Source organism: Anser anser, assembly GCF_964211835.1.
Source record: "Anser anser genome assembly, chromosome: Z".
NCBI classification, from domain to species: domain Eukaryota; kingdom Metazoa; phylum Chordata; class Aves; order Anseriformes; family Anatidae; genus Anser; species Anser anser.
The window spans coordinates 43,045,161-43,059,753 of record NC_139723.1 but is presented as its reverse complement, the minus strand read 5'-3'; the positions used below and the strand labels follow the sequence as shown (position 1 = coordinate 43,059,753).

Here is a 14,593-nt window from a genome sequence, read left to right as displayed (position 1 = left end):
ACTGAAAAGAAAAGACAGCCTCTCCAGCTTCTCAGTGTGTGTTTGGCTCTGTGGGGCTTCTCCAGGCCAAAGACTGCTCCTGTGATCATCTGTGCAAGGAAACACGTATTGTTTTTTTTAATGTGTTATGACACAATTTGTGTCTTAAGACATCAAAAAAAGGGAGAAGCACGCATCACGTGATTTCTGTCTTTTTGCCGTTGTGCAACAGTTTACAAACCCTTGGCTTTTTACTCTTCAGTTTGCACGCGAAAGCAATCAGAAATGCTGGCTTTACAAGAGCTTATGGGGGGAACCTTGCATAGCTCTTGCAGCCATTCTACTACTTGCGGCAAGCGCCCTGGTAAAAATTAAAGCCTGCCTACTCGTGATCTGACATGCACTACGTCCACGTGTACTGGATTTAACATCTCACCTGTGCCCCGACCCTCAGCGTCACTGTGTTTTCCAGCGGACACAGCTGGATGTACACAAAACCATATTGCGGTGCCAATACCCGAATGTTTAGTATCAGGACCAGGGACAAGAAAAGGCACTCCAGGAGCCCTAGGAGCAGCCTCCCCACGCGGGACCTGCCCGGGGCAGGGTCGGTCACCCACCCGGGGACACAGGGCGAGCAGACGAAGCCGTGCCGCCCGCTTCGCCTCGGGCAGCCCGAGCTGAGCCTCCGCGGCAGGCCCAGCATGTGAGCCGCGGGGTCGCCCTGATCCTACCCGGAGGCCCCCCCTCAAGGCGCCGGCTCGGCCCCTCGGTCTCTGCCCGTGCCCCGGCGGGCGGTGCGGAGCTGAGCGGCCCGGCCCGGCCCGGCCCGTCTTGGCCCGGCCTCCAATCGTGGCGGCGGGGCGGGCACGGCCTCGGCGGTTATAAGAGGGGCCGCGGGGCCGCCCCCCACTGGGTACTGCTGGGCCGGGAGCTGGGGAGGGAAGCGCCGGGGCCGAGCGAGGTGAGCGGGGACGGAGGGAGGAAGGGAAGGAGAGGGGGGGAGAGGGGGAGCCCCGGAGGCGGCGCTGCGAGCGGCGGGGGTCCCGCATGGCCCCGCTCCCATCCCGCGGCGGGGCGGGCCCGCGGCACGGAGCCGCCATTCCGCAGGCTCCCGGGGACCGCCCGGCGGGGCTGGGAGAGAAAGGGAAGGCTGGGAAGGGAGGGAAGGAAGGGAAGGGAAAGGAACGGAAGGGCCCCGCCGCCGAGACCGCTCCCGGGCCCGGGGTGTGCAGCCCGGCCGGCCCCCGGGACCCTGCGTGGAAGGGCTCGGCACCGGGCTCCGCGCTCATCTTGTTTATCCCCGCCTGTTTATAAAGGAGGAGAGTCAGTGGTCGGCCAGCACATCCTTTCCCAGCCTCGTATCTCGGCAGTAGAGGCTGTGAAGCAAAACAGGTCCCGTGTGCGTGTTGTTTTCGTCCGACCGGTGTTGCTTAATTCCCGGTAGGTTTGCCAACATGAATGTATGTCTCGCCCTGCTGTCCCTGTGCTTGGGGCTGGCCTTCGGTGCGCCGAGAATAGATCGCGACTTGGATGGCCACTGGCAGCTGTGGAAGTCATGGCACAGTAAGGACTATCATGAGGTGAGTGCCTGGCGGACAGCCGCTGGGATGTGTGTTCAGCTCAGCAAACACTGAGCACACTCAGCCGGGCCCCATCAGCTGAGTCATGACTGCTTTGTTTTAATACTGGCTACGGTCTGCATTTGTGAAAGGTAATCCCCCTCTTCGTAGGTCCTTTTGCTTCACTTACATAAACACCCAGCTATACTGTACCTCTTTTAGTGTGAGGGTGGTGAAATGACCATCTCTGAAACAGTGTTCCAGCTCTTCGCTGGAGGAGTCTACGTTTGCCTGAGTATACAGGACATAAGAAAGAAAGCTGTCACTTAAGTGAAATTCTGTTTGAACCTTCTCCTTGAAATACGTTGTTCTCTTGTCCCTCAGAGAGAGGAAAGCTGGAGAAGAGTGGTGTGGGAGAAGAATCTGAAAATGATTGAACTCCATAATCTGGATCACTCATTAGGAAAACACAGCTACAAGTTGGGAATGAATCAGTTTGGTGACATGGTATGTACTGAGATATGAAACATCCACTCCTAAACAACAGTGTGTAATAGGTGGTGACTGCATATCTTGAATTTTCTTCAGACGACTGAGGAGTTCAGACAGCTGATGAATGGCTATATACACAAGAAGTCAGGAAGGAAGTACAGAGGATCCCAGTTTCTTGAGCCCAGCTTCCTTGAAGCACCACGGTCTGTAGACTGGAGGGAGAAAGGATATGTAACTCCAGTTAAAGACCAGGTATTCTATGATGGTTGATTTTTAACCAGTTTTCTGAATGCTGCCTTCATTTCCCTACAGGAAAAATGCTGTTGACTTGTGAAGTCTAGTGCAAGCACACTGAATTGAGCTTCATCTCAGTAAAATTTCTGTACCCCGTTGGAACTGGGAACTATTTAGATGTCCTTCTGTACTAAATGTCTAAGAACTGAAATTTAATGTCTTTGCTTGAACGTAGTGAGAGCTTGAAACAGAAGTTGGACTTGCGGCTTTTGCCTTTTTTTAAGTTTAGATTGGTGACATGGGAACTGTAATTGCCTAATCCGTCAAAGTTGTAACTTGTGATTTCACTTCTTGCTTCAGGGTCAGTGTGGCTCTTGCTGGGCTTTCAGCACTACAGGAGCTCTCGAAGGACAGCACTTCAGAAAAACTGGCAAGCTTGTTTCACTGAGTGAACAGAATCTGGTGGACTGCTCCCGCCCTGAAGGAAATCAAGGTTGCAATGGTGGTCTCATGGACCAGGCTTTCCAGTATGTGCAGGATAATGGGGGAATTGATTCAGAGGAATCCTACCCATACACTGCGAAGGTAAATGTAATGGCTGAACTTGCTGCATGTGTTGCATCTTTTGTATGAACAAACTGTATGTGTTGGGAAACTCATCCCTAGAAAGGAAGGTGCTTAAGTAGCCATCAGTGCATCTGCTTTTCCTCTTGCATCTTCCCAAAGAAAACTAGAATGTCTGTTAGCCCCAGGTTCAGTCAGAATCACATACTACGTTGTTCTTTGAGGTCACAATCTTACCAGACCAGTTGGAAAAACTAGAGCAAATAATTTTATTCCTCCCACTCGTTGCTGCCCTCCTATCAGATGTTACGCTTTATCTTGGTTGACACACAAAACCAAGACCTGGCTCCTGTCAAAACTGCTGCTTAATCTTAGGGGTGCGATTCTACTTCTCATAACTAAGCTATTACAGGATTGCTACCTGTAGACCAAGTAATTCTTGAGCCGGTGCGAGTCTTCTCAGGTGGTTGTTGGCAGTGCCTTATGTTATACTTCTGGACTGCATGTGCATAAATGCAGATAATGTGCAGACTTCTAAAACACCTCTAATGATCTACCAAAAACTCAACAGGCATGAGAGGACCAAAGAGCAGTAATAAATGGTGTCATGTGAGTCTAAGCTTTGGGCTTTTACAAAACACTTGGAGTAGTGCTCCCTAGAGAGTGTCTTGACTTGAGGTTTTTTGTTGACTGAATGTGCAGTAGCAATGCCATTTGCTGTGAATAACACAGAAGCCATTGGATTTGAATTCCTGTCTACCTGTATCCTTGTAACTGTCCTTTGGCAAACTTGGGTCTTCCAGAGATTCCAGTTGATCGTAGGAAGTGCTTAACTTGCTGAGTACAAAAAGTAAATATCTGAGGCATGTGTCCATGTTCCTTTAGTTGGAGAGGCTACTAAAGAGCTCTAGAGAGTTCTAACTTATCACACAGGTAGAGCAGGGACACAAACTCTTTTATTCTGATGTCAAATGCCCAAACTTGCAAATTAAGCCTCTCTTCTGAAGTAAGTGCCTGTGGTACACACGGGTTCAGTCTGTGTGTGTTTAAAAAAAAAAAAGCGAAGCAGCCGAAAATACAGGAGTGCTGTAAGTCCGTATAATATTGAGTAACTTCCAAGTCATTCTGTACGGTTTTCCAAACTCTGACAGACTAAAATTGTGGATTTAAGTGCTTGCTCAATGAGCAGTTTCTGGACTGCTTTGTAATTAATGAATACTTGGCTCTCTTCCATTGCCTATTAATGCATTCTGGGCTTCATCCTCTCTGAAAAGAGATTTGTCCTGCCTACCAAAGAATGCAGTGTTCCAGGATGTGATGGTCCTCTGCATCCCAGTAAAGCTTTCCTTATGGGCCCTACTGCCCTTTGCATTTTACTTTTTCTGTATCTTTGAGAAACTCAGAAGCAGCTTCTCTGTTTTCCTTCTGGTCTTCTCCTTTCAGAGCACTGCTGGAACAACCAGATCCTTTTCAGTCTTTTGCTTTCAAGGCAGTGGATTTCTGGAATGTCTGGTAGTTCCTGTGTTCACCTGTGTGTAAACTAGAGAACTATGTAATAACTATGACTTTTTTTTATTCAGGATGATGAAGACTGTCGCTACAAGGCAGAGTACAATGCTGCTAATGACACTGGCTTTGTTGACATCCCCCAAGGACATGAAAGAGCTCTCATGAAAGCAGTAGCAGCTGTGGGTCCAGTGTCCGTTGCTATTGATGCAGGCCACTCTTCATTCCAGTTCTATCAATCAGGTGGGAATTTGTTAGCAATTTGCATGCAGAGAACTTTTTGAATACTTATTATTCATTACCCTCAGTTTAATGAGCAGAGAAAACTGATGTAGGACACAATCAAGAGTCCTTTTAATTCTAGTCCAGGTTCCCACACTTGGTACTTCTCTTGCATATGTTTGTACTTGTCCGTAGTTTCTCCCAGTGATACATTTCACTTGTCACTCTGTTCTGACTATCTCAAGAAGCTGTGCAACACAGTTTGAAACACAACTATCCTGGTGGGGAAGAAGGGTTTCCTGCAGGGGAGAGCTTGCTTACATGTGAACTTACACCCCCTCAGGTATCTACTATGAACCAGACTGTAGCAGTGAAGACTTGGACCATGGCGTTCTCGTTGTAGGTTATGGTTTTGAGGGTGAAGATGTAGATGGGAAGAAATACTGGATTGTGAAGAACAGGTAAGATTTTTTCTTTGTGCCTGGTGGTTTTTGGGGGTGGCAGAGGAGGGAGAGTAGTTCCTCTCTTGGGATGAGGGGGAAGCAACAACAGTTGAAATCTGCATAGAGAAAGTCTGGAGATTGTTCTCAGGGCACTGCATGGCAAAAGTTAAAAAGCCAGCTCAGGCTGCTGGCTGTCTAACAGCAAGTCCCAAGCAGTAATCTCATTCTTCTGCATTTTTAGTTAATTTGAGAGAGCTTGGTACTGGAGCAGCTCATAGAGCTAGTAGATGTTGGAGTTGCATGGGGAGCAGGAGGAAAAACAGGTTGTGTCAGTGGCAGAGGTAATGGAATTTCAGAAGCAGTGGGACTGCTCGCTTGTGTGAAATAGGTTAACATTTGAACTTTAAAAATGGAGTTACCCTCCTAGTCTGGAGGGAAAACAACATATTAATGCTGAAGGGCACGTCACATGAGCTTGTCTCATGCTCTCCATATTACTGGGGCACCGCCCTCATGCTGCTTGCAGTCTTTGTCCTCCCTTATAGTTGTCTGGGAGCAGTGTCTAAGCTTCAAGTACCTGTAATCCAGGTTTGCACTCTTGAGTTCTCCACGCAGCAAGAGGACAGCTGCACTGTTTCTGTGAGCTTGGGGTGATTCTTCTGTAACATGCTTTTTTTTTTCTGGAAAGCAATTTTGTTCTAGCTTTTTCAATTTTACCTGAAGGCAGAAGGCAGCAGTTTTCAGTATAAACACTTCGGGAGGGCAGGGGGAGAATGATAAATAAGTCTTTCGGGATATGAAAATAAACCTTTTACTTCTGATTTTCAGCTGGGGTGAGAAGTGGGGTGACAAAGGATATATCTACATGGCCAAAGACAGGAAGAACCACTGTGGAATAGCAACAGCTGCTAGTTATCCACTTGTATAATTTGAAGACTGAACATTTCAGTGCAAAAGGGGATTTAAAACTGAATGACCAAACCCATGTTCACATGTGGTAGACTCATATTCTTCAAAAAGTCAACTTGATTTTTTTAACTTTTGAAGTCTGTTTTACATGTTGGTGACATGCCACTTGTTTTAAATTAATGTATATGTTGGTATGTAAACAGCGTGTAATATTGCTGCCTTTCAACTGCTTAATCTAATAGATTCTTTTATGTATTTTTCTTTTTTTGTAATTTCAATGTGCCCAACAGTTTACTTTTTAAATAAACACTTAAGCTAGTGTGTACAGGTGACTTGGCTTTTTGGTCTGTTTTTTCCACTTGGATCTCATCTGTTAGGCATCCTTAATCATAATGGAAGTCTATCTTTTCATCAGTTGCATTTTTGTAACTGTTTGGGAATGGCTAAAAGCAGTTATAAAATGGAATGTAGTATTTGTGATGCGAATTTGCAAGGGACAGCAGAAAAAAAGTACTAAAAAAGTAAAAAGCTTTTTTAGTAAAAACTTTTTACTAAAAAGTAAAAAACTTTTTACTAAAAAAAGTAAAAAAGTGACTGAAAAATTTGATCCTCATTCCTTGAAACTGCTTGCTCTCCTGCAATTTGATTGTGAGTGAATGGTGGTTCAGTCCTGTGACCTAGGGGCAATACTGTCTCTGTGGCTTTCAATACTTTATAGCAAAGATCTTGAGTATTTTCATGTCCTGCATGTGGCATCTGGTTATGGTATTGCAGCTAAGCAAGTTCTAGCCCCAGTGTTTTCTCACCCTGCCCTGAAGTACCACACTGGCTCGTCTAGGGCAGTGGTCTCCGGAGCATTACAGGGTACAGCAAGAAGACTCAAAGCTAACACCCTGCTCAAAGAGAGAGCTTGTTGCTGGCTTGTGGTGTGTTCACTATTTTTTTTCTCCTACCTCTAGCACAGCTTCAGTTAGGGAAAGGGGTTGCAGGGAAGGGAATAACTCTTATCCTGTGGAAACTGGAGTTAGCCACTCCTATTTAGACCTTGGGTATGCTTGATGGCACTGTGACTTAAATTATGCCCTGTACCTCCCCTCAGAGGGTTTCTTCCCGGTGCAAATATGTGATGTTGAAACATGGCTACCAGCTGTTGTTAGATAGCGTTGTTTAGATATGTGTTGGGTACTGGTAGTTCCTGTACTGACAAGATAAATTAGCAATACCAAAATCATCTGCTGGGGGAAGTCTTGCCTTGGATTTTGGGTGTTGACTTACTCCCTGTTGTATTTAGGCAGGAGGGGAAGGGTACTGGCACAGCCAGCACAGGTTTGTGGTTTATGAAGCCATAGATTTTCATGTACAGTATTTCTCCTGAGTTTGATAGCCACGCACACAAGGGAACACTTGAACTACAAGTTATGGAAGCTGAATTTTCTTACTGTGGAGACAATAAGTCTGAAACTAGCAGTTCCTAAACCCTTCTTGAAAGAAAAAAAAAAGAATTTCAGAAAATCTAGAATAACCAAAGCTTAACTACTGTTTGGCTGTGAGTGTGCCTATGTACTTCCTAAAGATGAATTCTTTCGATCTGAATCTCCCTGCAAACAATTTTTTTAAAAGGAAGAGCCTCCCATAGCCCAGTGGCTACCTAGCAAGCCACAGAGCAGAAATACCGGTTAGAACGGAGCTATTAGGCTGACTTGCTATGCCTGTTATGGAGAGCATCCACGCTGCTTGGTGGGAGCTATGGAGGAAACAAAGGAAGAAGGAAATCAACTGGTGGTCCCCATAAGGATTAAGTTTAGAAGGAAATGTCAGTGGTCTGTGTGTTTGGGAGGCAAGATCAAACTGCTGCCAGGGAAGTGACTGTGTAAGCTCCATACGCACTAGGTGATTTTCATTCTTGCTACCCCAGAACTGGGAGTGGACAGAAACCTGTCTCTCCCAGCAATTTGTAAGGTGGGTTGTAAGGTGTTACTGGTTTTCTATTGTTGTGCAAATAAGAAGAAGACAAATAAGAAGACAAAATATCCGGTGATACCCAAAATGAAGCCTGCTAGTACTTGAACTGCTGCAAAAAAATGGGCAGTGAAGAAAGGTATTTGGTTCCAAAGGCCAAGGTTACTAAAAGTTGCTGGGAAAACATGATATTGTTTATGAACAGATAGGAAATGAAAAGGAAATAACTTTCTAAGGATGTAGGCACATGAATGGGAACATAGCTTACAAAAGAGGCAACACCCTGTGACTTTTTTAGAAATAAAATGTGATAATACAGCTATCTGTATGCATTAAAACTTGCTGACTGTGTTGGCTGAATGTCTTCTCTTCTGAGGGGAATAATTGAGAAGGGGATCGGGTAAATCGGGTCGTGCAGATAACTAATATTTACACAATCATCTTAAGTAACAGCTTCACCCAAGGTTGCCTTACATGACACTAAACATTAAACTTTTTGTAAGTTGCATTTAAGCACACTGGTAGAAATTTAAAACCCGTTATTCTTCAATACTTGCTCTAAATCCATTTTTGGTGATTCTATTCCATTTGCTCTATCTTCTGAAGATTTTTGTTCTGTTTTCTCTAAAAGCATTATTATAAAGTAGTCAATGGGTATGTACCCTGTTGGGGAAAGTGTTGTATCTCTTCAGAATTGTTCCTTTCTAAAGACAAAACAAATGTACCTGATACGTATGCACACACAAAGCTTCTGAGTTGTTTCCAGAAGACTGTGGGTAATTAAAGCTCTGTGTGACTATGTTCCTATATATTTGTTTCCAAGACTTTTTGAGGATTTTCTTTGGTTTTATATTCCTTCTGATAGCAATAGTTACATTTACCACAAGATGTATTATTTTAAAAGATCCTAATGTGCACATCTTAGTAATAAAATGCTCTGCCTAGACTGTCCTATTTAGGTCCTATCTAAATTAGAGTTACTGATGTTGCTAATGGGGTCTTATATTCACTCACATCTAAATATGTGATTTGGGCACTATGTTATCTGCTTGGTGGCATGCCATTATATACAGTGATTAAGCTCTGCAATTGTTGCTTGCTTTCATCTTGTTGTGCACATGAACTGTTTTAGTTATACTTAGGAAGAAACAAGGTTTTGCATTGGGTTTCTGTGTGCTGCTGCTTCGGAGACTGGGCCTGTTCTAAATGTCTTGTAAGAATAACAGTTTCTCCAGTCTGGTCAATGACTGTATTTCTTTGTAGCTGGTGATAGGATTATAAACAGAAAGACTCCTGAAGCAAGGAGAGCCATGAAAAGAAATTATTCCACTTATATATGAAGTGGTCATTCTTTGAATTCCAATGTGAAATTAACTGTCATGCGGGAAGCTATTCCTTTTCTCTTTAAAAACAGTCATTTTCTCATCCTATCTGTGAATGCTAAGCAAAATGGAGCTTCATTTATCTTTAATATGTGTTGGTTTTAATTTTTGCTAATGTTTAATCCATTTCCAAACATTCATAGTGTTAATTAAATAAGCCTATTAACGCCCTAACCAATTCATGCAGGAAAGCAATTTTCAAAATATTTTGAAGGACTGTGATAACAAAATATTTTTCATCTCCCTCTGTTGAAAGTTGAAATCATGAGTCACATTTCAGGTAAGTGAAGGGGTACATAAAGCATGTGGAAGGAAGGAAATAATCAGACACAAAATTCACTTCCCAACGGTTTTATTCACAAAATTGAACCTAGATAACCTTCAATGAGTCTCCTCTGAATACAGACTAGGAACACAACCTTTAGGGAGGAGAAGTGTTGGCCGCTTGTTGGAGATCCATGGATGGGTTAATTTTGTTATTTTAGGGGCCTCGGAGGATGCATCTTCACTTGTGTTCACAGGGAACATGACAGTACTTTTACTTCCTTTTTTTCATGCTAATTTGAATAACTTTGTTTTGTGTGGTCTTGAAACTTGATTTCTACAGTAATTCTTGTTTTCACCATGCTAGTGTCTGTTGAAGAGATGCCACCAATCTTTCTGAGTCAAGGGCCAAAGAAACCATGAAGGCAGACATTTAAATAAATCACATACCGGCTTCTTTTTAAAGTGCTGCTTCTTTGTTTTGTTCACTTACAATTCTCACCTCCTCCAGGAGACCCAAAACATACTTCTCAGTGAAACCTTTCCCAGTAGAGTGATGCTGGGAAGCAGATGTCTTAAAAACACAAGCGTGTTGTCAGATGTGGTGCTGCAGCTCTGATTCCTGCCTCCTCACCCTCTGCAGCCTTTCTCACTTGGGAAGAAGTGTTTAAAGATGGAGCAAAGTCAAAGAGTGAGCTGTTGCCTTCCCCAGCCACAGTCAGAAGATGTTTCCTGGGGAGGCTGGCTTTGCGAGGGCCTCAGAGGAAAGGCTGTGGTTAGGCTGAGATCTGAGCAAGGAAGAGTGTGTTTTCCAGCCTGGTAAAAGTTGTCCATATGCTTAATGATGTCTGATACACTTTGGCCCTCTGAAGCTGTTGCGGCTAGTATTTTACGTGTCTACCATCAGTAGCAGTCTCAGGAACTGCAGTGGAACTATTCTAAGTTCTGATTTTAATGATTAAGTTGATTTCTTTCAGCTACTAATGAAAGCTTCCTGCATAGCATGCATGCAGTGATATAACCATGTTTAAAATACATCCTGGGTTAGATCCTCAAAGCAGCTTAGCGTGTCTGGGAACTTCATGCTGAGATGAGATGTCGAGAACTCCTTGCAGCTGGTCATTAGGCTGTAGTATATTTCTTGGAACACATTTGGTTTTGCTTAAAATCCAAAAGTCAAGTGAAATAAAAGTGGCTTCAAAGCAGCTGAGTCATAGGTGTTTTTTCAAACTTATGAAGGAATGCTGCTGCTTCTCTCTGTAATATATCAATGTGTGAGTCTGATAAGTCATGGAAAATCCCAGAAGTGTCTGCCCATGCGGCTCTTTGAATACTTTATTGCTGCATACATAGGTGTCTAGTTTTGCTAGGTATGCTTATGTCCAATTGCCTACCAAAATCTTTTGCCATAATATCACAGCAATGCAAGAAATGTGAATGCAAGTTTTTTCTCAACAGCCCTTTTAACGTTCCTTCTGTTCAGCCATGTTTACTAACATTGCAGTTTGCTTTCCTCCATTCAAGCACGAAGCACTGGCTGACAGGTTTTTTTTGTTGTTGTTGGTTGGTTGGTTGTTTTGAGGCTTTTATTTTTTAATAGAAAATACATACTGAAAACATCAGCTGTTATATGAAATTGCATTGGCTTTTGGAGACTTTTATAATAAAACTCTTGTAGTTGAAAGAAACTTCTGTTTGTGTTTATATAGAAGTTAAATGCCTTCGTGCAATGTTTGAAAACATACTGCTGCCCTTCTGCTGTAATTTGATTGTCACAGGAAGAAGCGGAGAGGACCTGCGCTGTTGCAAGGTTTGATCACATCTCCCTCATATTATAACAGTGAATTTCAGAAGGAAGCCTGTGGTCATTGGAAGCCCATTAGGAATCATTACGAAATGTTATTTCAATTGCAGTATCTCCAGGTATTTGAACAAACTGTAGTCCCATTTTGCTGGTTGTCCTGTAAACCAAAAAGCAAGAAAATCTCTCTTCCCACCAAGGTTTTAATCTAAACTGACACACAGCTGAAGGGTGGGAGAGGCAAAAGGCCGAGAGCGATGAAGCCGCCTGCCAGAGGTTGTGTAGCTGATTAGCAGCTGTGCATGTACATGTGAGAGAATGCTGGTGTCCTCATTTGGCTTTTTTTCCGAGCATAACTTCAGCAGAGCCAAAAGTAAACATCCAAGTTTTCTTTTTTTCTTTTACTAGGTTTAAATTTAAGATCTTTTGTCTGCCTGGCCCTTTCTCTTCCACGTATCTCCCCTGCTTTCTTCTCATTTGAGCAGTCAGTCTCCTTTTCCTCTCCCCATGCTGGAGTAATAAATCATGCCAGGTTGTTGAAAGAGGGAGAAATTTTCCCATTTAGGGACAAAACAGGAAGCCAGACCACCAGAAGGGCAAAACACAGCGCGTCACCCCGCGAGCGCCGGGCACGTCTGTGTCTGAGAGTTACGCTTTTAGAGCACGTGACGGTGAGAGCAGTGCTGCAGTTTGGCTGGGTGTGGGGACGAGCTGACTCTTTCCTTTCCTGGGCATGTGCTGACAGCGCAGGGCTGGATCAACAGGGCCTCGGGAACCCTCGTGCCCCGGGCTGGGATTAGGCTGGCCCGCAGGTTCAGCCCCAGCACAGCCCACAGCTGAGTGCGTAATGAGAGGGCGAATTATCTCCTCCAGGGAGGCCTCTCTTCAGAAGTGATAAAATACTCACCGGGTGATCTGCACGGCAGCTGACAACAGCGTTCAGGCCAAACTCCATTTATCGACAAGTGAGTCCTTAGCTCTTGTGGCCAACACCCCCTGCAGCGGGCTCCCCAAACTCCCTTAATCGATAGCTGTGAGCAGAACTGTAAAAGCTGCTTCCATAAAATCGCTGGGCCTCTGACGACCAAGATCCTGCAAAACCGTGAGGCAAATCATTGCACTGAGTGGGAGCAACTCTGCAGGATGGGTCTCATAGTGAAAAATGATTTATCATGTTCCATCAAGTATTGAGTTCAGTGGAGTCGCGTAATCCAAACCCAGGCTTGGTCTGAGGTCTTTATGTTTTCTGGAATCAGAAAAAAAAAATCAGAAAATCTGTATTTGCAGGAACAAAACCTCTTTCTGGTAGAAATGCATGGAATTTCTGAGCATTGTCCATGATGACAAGGAGCAGCAGGCACTGTCTCCTTAAAATGTGTGAGCTTCTGTACCTCTGAGTAGCTGTCTGTATGAAGACCCTGTCTTTGTGTTAATTTTTCTTCCTGTGTTACTCACATTAAAAGCTTGGATATCTCTGGAAAATATGCAGTTCTGTCTTTGAAGTCTTGCAGGAGTTAACAATCTTACCATCTTTCCTCTTGTTTATCTCTCTCTTCTGTTCCATATGTACTGATCACCCTTTTCTCACTATGAACCTGGGTAATGCAATTAAGTTAAACAAAGAGCTCTTTCTTGTTCTTTTTAATCATCCTGTGGTATACTGCTTCCACTTTATACATGACAAAAAGTCTGCCTGATTTTGCCAGAAATATCACTTGGACTTACTAGAAAGCAACAGAACTCCCGGCACGTATGTTTTGTGCAGAGCAAAAGAAAATAATACAGACTTTCGATGTAAATGCTCAAAGCTGCATCTGATCCAGTATTTCAAAGAGCAACCCCACGCCAGCTGTCTTGCTTTCTCAGGGAAGATTTTGCTGCTACCAGGGAATAGTTTGGTACCCTTAGAGACTTGGAGCAGCGGCGATCTCCTGCTGCAGGCCCGCAGCCACCTCCCTGCCACGCTGGGTTTGTGGGGCAGCAGCCTGCTGGGAACCCTGCCAGCCCCAACCTGCCTTCTAATCCCCGGTCTTGTGATTTCAGTCACAAGGCCTGCTGTTCTTCTCTGTGGCTGGTTGTTCAGGCTAACTTAATTTCTAATCAAAGTAACTGGCAAAACCACTGCTCATTTTTTAGTGGCGGGGGTTGCTGTGTTTTCTTCTGTTATTGGATACAACCAGGTGTAGGTGGTTCACTTTCATTTTACTTCTGAAATAGATGAAAATTCGTCCTGACATTGGAAATACAAATTTGGTTTGGCAGCGAGTAGGAAAACAGCGCTTTAAGAAAATCATGTTTGTCAACTTGGTACAACACAACTTCTATACTTTGCTTTCCACATCCTTCTCCAAAAGTATCAGGGAATCAAGCTGGAGTTGGTTTATGTATAATTTTGTACCAAAAAAAAAATGCTCCAAGTTAAAAAATGGTATAATGGAACATGTGTAAACTAATATTTAAATGCGGTTCTGTTTCTTCGTATATTTGATTTTTTGTGGATTTTCGGTTGTGTGTCATGCTGGTGCCAGCCTGAGGTGTAATATAAAGCATCAGCTGCTCCTGTAAGTGGAGGCAAAGTGTCTTTGCCTTGAGCAGTGGTCAGCACTGGTGGCTGCTCTGTTCCCTAGTTCTCCATCAGCTTTGAAGGCAGCTGGTGGTGTGTCCCCTTTCTCACCTCTCACATCACTAAATATCGCTTCTAGCTTCTTAAAAAATAAATTCTGTCTCTCATTCTCTCAGCTGTCTGGATGCCTCCCACATCCTGACAGCTGACCATGAGGGGAAGTTGCGGCCTAGTAATGCAAGGGCTTCGTAGGTAGTGACCCTGTACCACAGGCATCCTGCGGTTTGTGCCAGATAGCTCTGAAGAAATGTCCTGAACGGGTATTGCACTGGGAAGGGAAACTTTAAACCCCGTCCTGGCGGTGTGAGGAGGGCTGCCTCCAGATCCAGCAGTGAGAGATGCTAACTCCAGCCCGGAGCGATGCCCGCTGCCTCCCGGTGGTGCTCTGCTCCTTCCCGGTCCCTCCTGCCCTGCTCTGGGTCATGGTAACCCCTTGTCCTGCCACGGGGTCATCCAGTGGCAGGGTTATGCTAGATGTGACAGCAGCTATATAAATATTTAGGAGAACCATGCGGGTGCTGTAGGTCAGATGGGACACTGGTGAAGAAAAACCACGGTGCACACCAGAGAAAGTTGCTGCTTGCTTAATCTGTGTTTGGGGTTTGCATGGGTTGCCAATTGAAATGAGATTATTCTCCTTTCGGAGAAGATAC

The 14,593-nt window shown here is 44.4% G+C and overlaps 1 protein-coding gene and 1 long non-coding RNA gene across 3 annotated transcripts in view; both read left to right on the top strand.

The window, feature by feature from the left end:
- The first annotated feature begins 805 nt into the window (after nt 1-805).
- Nucleotides 806-6,243, top strand: CTSL (cathepsin L). The gene is made up of 8 exons (XM_083817312.1): nt 806-943; nt 1,427-1,562; nt 1,926-2,048; nt 2,130-2,285; nt 2,628-2,852; nt 4,412-4,580; nt 4,903-5,020; nt 5,831-6,243. Exons 2-8 carry the CDS (start codon nt 1,437-1,439, stop codon nt 5,928-5,930), a joined length of 1,017 nt encoding a protein of 338 aa, XP_083673438.1. The 5' UTR covers nt 806-943; nt 1,427-1,436; the 3' UTR covers nt 5,931-6,243.
- Nucleotides 6,244-7,928: 1,685 nt separating this feature from the next.
- The window catches only part of LOC310889613, a 13,536-nt gene continuing 6,871 nt past the window's right edge, over nt 7,929-14,593 (top strand). For both annotated transcript variants that reach the window (XR_014576638.1, XR_014576639.1), the window contains exon 1: nt 7,929-12,282. This is a non-coding gene — a long non-coding RNA (uncharacterized lncRNA). The remainder of the gene's footprint in view (nt 12,283-14,593) is intronic.